Source organism: Polistes canadensis, unplaced genomic scaffold (genome assembly GCF_001313835.1).
Source record: "Polistes canadensis isolate GaletaPanama2010 unplaced genomic scaffold, ASM131383v1 scaffold_175, whole genome shotgun sequence".
NCBI lineage: Eukaryota > Metazoa > Arthropoda > Insecta > Hymenoptera > Vespidae > Polistes > Polistes canadensis.
This window is the reverse complement of record NW_014569722.1, coordinates 4,345-12,112: the sequence shown is the minus strand read 5'-3', so window position 1 is coordinate 12,112 and position 7,768 is coordinate 4,345. Positions and strand designations below refer to the sequence as shown.

General features: G+C 30.8%; 1 protein-coding gene across 1 annotated transcript in view; it reads right to left on the bottom strand.

Moving 5' to 3' along the window:
* Positions 1-2,514, bottom strand: part of LOC106789291 (E3 ubiquitin-protein ligase MARCH3-like) — a 7,334-nt gene extending 4,820 nt beyond the window's left edge. Inside the window, exon 1 of the mRNA XM_014753379.1 lies at positions 2,396-2,514. Within this exon, the coding sequence (XP_014608865.1) occupies positions 2,396-2,514 (119 nt within the window). The remainder of the gene's footprint in view (positions 1-2,395) is intronic.
* Positions 2,515-7,768: the final 5,254 nt, after the last annotated feature.

Here is a 7,768-nt window from a genome sequence, read left to right as displayed (position 1 = left end):
ATTTAATCGTTGATAAGAAATTGGAAAAGTATTCGAAACAAATTCGAGATAACGAATTTAAGTTGAAAATATGTTAAAAGTTGAGAAAATAAAGAAAGAGAGAGAGAGAGAGAGAGTAAGAGAGAAAGGAGAGTTGTTTTCACGAGTTTTCGACGACAGCGTGTTACAAATTTATTACTCGAGTTTCGTGGTCGCGCGAACGTTTCTCTTCTCGTTGAGGGAATTATAAAACAATCAGGAAAATCTCAACGGGTTTGAGTGTCGCGCGAAAGTACTCGGACGATCGAAACTTTCTATCTACGTCGAGATTTGATTTGATTTCTCAAGCACTTGTGATTATACAGAAAAGAAACACTTTTACAAATTCCCTTTATTCCGAATATATTTTACGCGTTTTCAAGTTGATAGAAGAACAACAAAAAATATATATATATAGAAAAATAAATTCACTACTCATTTGAATAAAACTTTTATTCGAATATACGAAGAGATAGGTCACCCTGTATAATGAATATTAAAAAAAAAAAAATAAGAATTATTTGAATAGATCCTTATCGTGTACGTAAACGAATTAAAAAAATTTGTTTATCTAATTGCTACACATTTACAGATTAAATTCTCGAATATTTGTCATCATTGATTTAACATTTTTAAAATGCTTATTGTAATGAGATGTATTTATTCAAATAACAAAAAATTACCACACAAAATAATAATAATAATAATAAAATAAAACAAATTTAAACAGATCCTTATCACGTGTGTTAAAGAAATAGAAAAATATTGATCTAACGAATTGCATTTACAGATTGAACATTTACGAATATTTATCATCGTTAGTCAAACGTTATCGATAATTTCAATTTAAAAGAGTACAGATATTCAAGTAGAGTATTTAAAATTTGTCGAACGTAGAGACGTACGTCGTGATTACATGGTTTTGTCGTTGAGAACGTGTGGCATATTGCTCAGGAACTATCCTGAACAGACCATTTTCACAGTGTAACGTGGCTTCGGGACGAGCCGAGATTAAAACGGTACAACGCGAGCTCGGAGCATTAATTCGATTAAAGTCGGGGTGTCACGGTGGTCGACGCTTTCTCTCTCTCTCTCTCTCTCTCTCTTCCTCCAACCCCCTTAGCCACTCTCCATTTCTCTCTGTTTTTCCTCACCCTTCTCTGAGGGACAAATGTGGCTAGCTCGAAGCGAGAAAGAGAAAGACCGAAATGGGTGAGGGAAAGGGAAAAGGAAAGGGAAAGGGAAAGAGAGAAAATGAGAGAGAGAGAGAGAGAGAGAGAGAGAAAGCTGAAAACGACAATCGAGGGTGATTGAAAGGCGCGAGGAACGTTTGCCGGAGCGTCGAATTAATTTAGCGGCTTTCAGGGCTACGTGAAACACGTGTAACGACGCTTACCCTCCCTCTTATTCACCCTTCCCACAAGCAGAACCTATTCGTACTATTGTTATGTCATCGCTCAAGGATTCTACCAGAACACGACTATTGTTTCTACGAGATTGACTGTCAATACGTTATTGTTAACTCCTAAACACGCTTCATTTGAATGCTAGTCGGTTAGGTTAATTAGAATAAACGTGTTTTCGATGTTTTCTGTTCTCTTTTTTTCCCCCCTTTTTTCTTTTTTTAAGTGATACTTTTCTTATAAGTGATAAAGAGAAAATTATTTAATGCATATCGCATAATTTTGATGAATCTTACTGATATCGCGGATTATTTATACTAAAATATATTTGTTTTGAATATTTTTTTCATTTATTTGATTACATGTTTAGTACTCTACGTAAGTATGAGTTTAATTCTACTCCTTTTGGACGTCACTGTATATACATATATAGATAAATTTGAACGTGACTTTAATTGATATATTTTTCTCTTCTCATATCTCGGAATAGGAATTATTAGGAAACGAGTATAACGTAATGGTGATATTCGATTTCATAATTATTATTCGGTAATAAGGAGACGATAATTGTTGACTGGAATACAGGTAGAATTAATTAGTGCTTCGAATTCATAGATTTAGTTGGCCACATACCGAAATCTCTGATTTGGAATCGAACGGATCAATTATGATTGACTATTATCATTCATATGTCTTCGTCTAATTTGACGGTAATAATTATCATTATTCGGGAAATAAATCTTGGTTATATCTTAATCTTAGTTATTACTTATTAATTCATAAAAATATATACATATTCAAAAGTTATTGATAAAAATATAAATAAAAAAAAGAAATGAATAAAAAAATATATAATAATTATTATTAATTATAATAAAGAATTTATTTTTACTTTTTCTTCATATTCGAATGTATATCAAAATTGGACAGGAATATTTTAAGCAAGTGATCGTTTTTCTTGGAATACTTTTTACCTGCACGGAGAAACAAGGGGTTCCTTAACGGTGTTGGTGTGACATATCCGACAGACACTGGAACCAACAGAGGCCAAACTGTGGGTAAGCCGATGTTGTTGGCCAAGCCCGAGAGACATTTGCTGCGTGTCGCGGCCATTTAAATTGCGGGAAGGACCCTCGGGAACTACTACCGGTAATATCGGGATGCTGTGCTCGTGATCCAAGTTAACTGGAAGCGGATACGTGCAGTCTGGTGCATATGTATGATCCACACTCGATTGTAGTTGTTAAAATGTATTAGTGTTGTACGTTTATACGTGAGTCGACAAATATCTTTATCTTATTAAACATTGAACTTTATCAACAATAATTTTAACTGTTAACGGACAACGTACTAATTATTGGCTGTATGTAATTAAATAAGCAATTGTATGAAATAAATAGATTGTGGCATTTAACTTACTATACTTTATTTTTGTAACTAATTTTGAAAAATTATTCTTTGTACAATATATTATACTTTATACCGTAAGTATATAACGTTATCTTTAATAACGAATTTTTCAACGGTACAAAAGTAAAACGAACCTTTTTTTACATTTTTAAAAGACCGTCAAGAAAGAAAGGTTACGTACGTTGCATAATACTTTGCTCAAAATTACCCAACTTTCGTATATACTTATGTATATATATATATGAAAATAATTTTTTCTAGAAAATATAATTTCAAAAGTTATTCAAAGAGAGCATTATAATATACTAGAATAATTCCGTCCGTATAATTTTCTATCAAATTTAAATAATATTTCATTATAATCTATTTCTCTCTTATCTATACATATATAATATTAATCGTATTTCTATTAAATAACAAATCAAAATATAACTGATATTAAAACGTAACGCGTAATACGATTAAATCAATCATTCGGGAAGAGTTACTTAACGAGGAACAAAGTTTCTATATCAACACAAATGTTTTACGTTTAAACGAAACGCCTAAAGCTGACGAGAATATCTTTTAGGATTACGTATTTTCTAGATTAATCAAAAGAACCTTTTAAGATTCATTGTACGTTAGAAAGGAAGGAAGGAAGGAAGGATAAAAGGAAGTAAACAAAGCGTGTAGCGTATCCTATGCTCGGTTTAAGATCGACACGTGCACACGTTCTCCATTCTCGAATAAGATTTCAGACCGCACCACGTTTCTGAAAGCACAAAATGTCTCTCGACCGGGGTCTTCTGCCCGATGTTCTTCCTTCTTCGTTGATTAACTTCTCAACGACGTTTCGCGTTGTATTTCAACAAGAGAAAACTAACTTTTGTCGTACTTTCAGCCTCTACAAACATTCCTTTATCTCTCTCTCACTTTCTTTCACGTTTACCGTTGCCAATTTCTCGACTTTTTTATCGACTTCCTCTTTTCCCACCCACTTTCTTTCTTTTTTTTTTTTTCTTTCCATCCATCACTCTCTCTCTCTCTCTCTCTATCTTCCTTTCTATCTATTTTTTTCTTTCTTCCTTTTACCACCGTCTTTAAAAGTTTGTCCTTATCAGTTGGAAAGTACACATACGTATATAGTAAGAAAGAAGATAAGAGAAGGTTAGATGTAAACGTACCTACTCGTATCGTCGACATGATGATTCGCAAAGGGAGTTCCCACTTCTCTTCTCTTATATTTTCCCTTTTTTTTTAATATTCCGTTCTCTTTTCTTTTCGTTTCGCTTTTTTCCTTCACGCTTTCCTAGCTAGATAAGTCTCTCTCTCTCTCTCTCTCGGTGAGACTTTTGTGAAGTTTCTCGGACGCCTCCGGAGACTCGGAATCCAACCAGGTGCCACGTCTTTTTAATTTCTTTTTTTTTTTTATTTTTCTTTTTTTTTTTTTTTTTCTTTTCAATGGTTGCCCTACTGCGAATGTAAACGAGCTGAACATGGCGACGAAGGTTGCAACTCGACTTATTCGTTGAATCAAGACTCTCTTCTCTCTCTGTCTCTGTCTCTTTCTCTCTCATTTTGCAATTGCTATCGATCTCATTCGTCGACCTTTTTTTTCTCCTTCTTTTCTTTTTTTTTCTTCCTCTACTATTTCTCCTTTATTAGAATTGCAAATAAGCTCACTACTTATCTTTCGTTCCTCATATCACGTCATTAGGGGAATCATCTTTATATATTTCGATGAAAATAAGAATATTTTTTTTTTCTTCTTTTTCTTCTTCTAACTTTAATATAACATTATATTTATTCTTTTTATTTTTGTAATTATAAGTTAGAAGATTTTTCTAGACGTTTCAATGTATTGGACAAATAAATAAAATGCCGTATCATTACATTTAATCAAATAGGATTGAAAAGTAACGATCGTTGCTTTTATGACGAATCAAATTTGATCGTCTCATTCTTCGTTAAATGTTTGTTTTTTTTTTCATTTTATAATTTTACTTTTTAAATTATCACGAAAATGTGATTTCAAAAGAAGTCGATGAAAAATTATCATCTCACCCGAGCGTCTTCTCGAATGCTCCGCTTTTATATTTCAAAACAGAGGATGATGAAAAAAGAAATAGAAAGAAGAAAGAAGAAGGAAAAATAAATAAAAAAAGAAAGAAAGAATGAAAGAATGAAAGAAAGGATAGCTTGTCCTCGAGATAGTATCTTGACTCTATCTGATATGAAGATTAATTAACTGTAGAAACCCCAGTGTGCCGGTGCGTCGACGTTCGCAAATTGAACGGTCGAAGTCAAACTATATATCCACTGATTTATGACGTCGTAGTATTGAAACCTTTAAAAAGAAATAAAACACTAAAAAGAGAAACAAAAATCGTAAAGAAGAAAAAAAAAGAAACCAAAATTACTTGCATTTGCGTTGCATCAAGCTAAGAATTTTGATTTTGCATTAACTGCTTACCTAATTCTAATGAAATAAAAGATAATCGTTATTTAATATAATTTGAGTAATTAATTAAATAATGATTTTCCTTCGCAAGATGTACTTCAAATATTTATAATCGTTATTTTGTTTTTTTACAAATTGCAGATTTAACGAAGGATAAATTATTGAATACGATTATATAGGATAAAATGAATTTCTAAAAGGATGATGCAAGATCGGTAATATTTCACGAACGCGATAGACGTGTATTTTTTTTTCTTTTTTTTTTTTTTTTTTTCATCGTTGGAAGATATATTAGACGTTTCAATATCGAATATCTTAATGCGTTTAGCTTTGAAGACATCGTCATCGATAATCCCTACTATGTCTTACTTTATTTGATCAATTCGATATACCGATCTGATGAAGAAACTGCGTGTTAGCCACATTAAAACGTCAGCTTGATTTTCGTTCATCGATCTTTTGAAATACAACAAAATAAGAAAGACCGAGAGAGAGAGACCTAATCTTTTACGATCCCTTATGAAAGTGATCTTTCCAAGTTTTTATTAATCTCGTATGATATATAATAGTTACACACGTAAGATGTCATATTTCTTGGCGTAAAATTAAAAAACAAATTACGTTTATTAAAAGTTTGTGAAGTATTCAAAATACTACGTATATGTATGCGTGTTATATAATTATTGTTTAATAATATTATGATTAATAATAAGAATGATTAGAAAAATTTGTCGAACATAATAATTTTCGATAAAATTTATTCTCGTAATGAATTTGTTCTTTACTTCTTGTATCTTTTATTATATTTTATTGCGGATGACAAATTATTCAAGTATCACATCATCGTCACCTCGTTTTAGTCTTCGTCCGGGAAACATTGAAAGCTCACATAGTTGGAGTACTAAAGATAATATGATAAAAAATAATGCGAAAAAGTTTTCAGTCTGTCGAGCATTGTTATAACGTTGAAAAATCTGACGACTTTTTTTCTTCCAAGATTTTTCCCCTACACTTCATCACTTTTCGATTTTATCAACAACCGACGACGTTAAGACAAAGTGCATTATTTCGAAAATAATCCTTTGAACGACTGAAATACATGACTTCTTGACCAATCCTATTTCTATATTTTATAATGCACGCATTACAGTATACTGTTTCATGGAAAAGAACAAACTTATAAAGAGCAGGGGTGGTTTTGCAAACCTTTTAACAATTTGTATCAAATAAATAAAAATGAACAAATATATGTAATATAATAAAAATATTTTCCGATTTTAAAAAATCAATACATCTCTCGAAATAGAGTATTTATAATTAAAAAATAAAATATTATAAACGTTTATTATATACAATACTTTGTGTAAAAATTGTACCACCAATAATACCGTAATATACCAGTAATGGTATATGTACTATAGTTTGAAAAACTGTCTAACCGAGAAAGAATTACGTATATAAACGAAGCAAAGCGAGTATTTGTTCAAAGTAAAGAAACAGAAAGAAGTAGAGAAAGGTAAATATATAAGGACTATTTTTATTCTTTTCCTACTTGATTCTGTTCCCTTTTTTATATCAAGATACCACACGTTTCGTTGATAACGGATATTACAAGTGGGTATAATATCTGGAATCTTTGTAAGCAATTTAAATTCCTTTCTCGTTGTATACGCATACCACCAACATACACTATTAACGTGAATAGTTATTTCATCTACAAAATGAAATAACTTGGATATACTTTTGAGTTTATACGTAATACTGGATAATATTATATATAAGTAAGTTTACATGATATGTTTTAACACAAAGAAGGAATCAATTTATTTTTCATTTATCGCGTTTTATCAATTTATTTTGATTTTTTTAAATTAGAAAAAAATATTCATACAACCTATACAAACTTTAATTATTATTTTTTTTTGTCTAATCGCGTAATCAGAATAATCTTTTACTTTTACCTTGTTTTATATTCATTAAACAAACAGAATAATTAGGCAACGTAGTAGTAGCTACACGTAGAAAACATTTTTAACGTGGTTTAAACAATTTTAACGCTCTAGTTAAGTTTGAACGTAGAACTCATGTGAAAGCGACGCACCGTTTACGTGCAGTATCCCCTTATGGCAAAGGTAACTTCCTAACTACTCTTTCCTAAAACACATGAAAGTGTATATCAACAGTAAAACAAAATTCAAGTTATACACAACTTTCTAACAGATAAGTTTCACGATCTGTATACAATAATTAACTGTATAAATATGATCTTATAATTTCGATCGATCGATTTAACCGCGTATTACAATGAATGAAAGACAAAAATGATCATAGAATATGTGTGTGTGTGACGTTGATAAAAATTGTATTAATTAAAATTCATATTCGAACGTGATAATATACGATTAAATTAAACTATCTTTATTTCAATTATTTCCGGACAATTTTAATTCGATTATCTAAAATTTTCTTTTTTTCCTATATAAAAAATAAATTG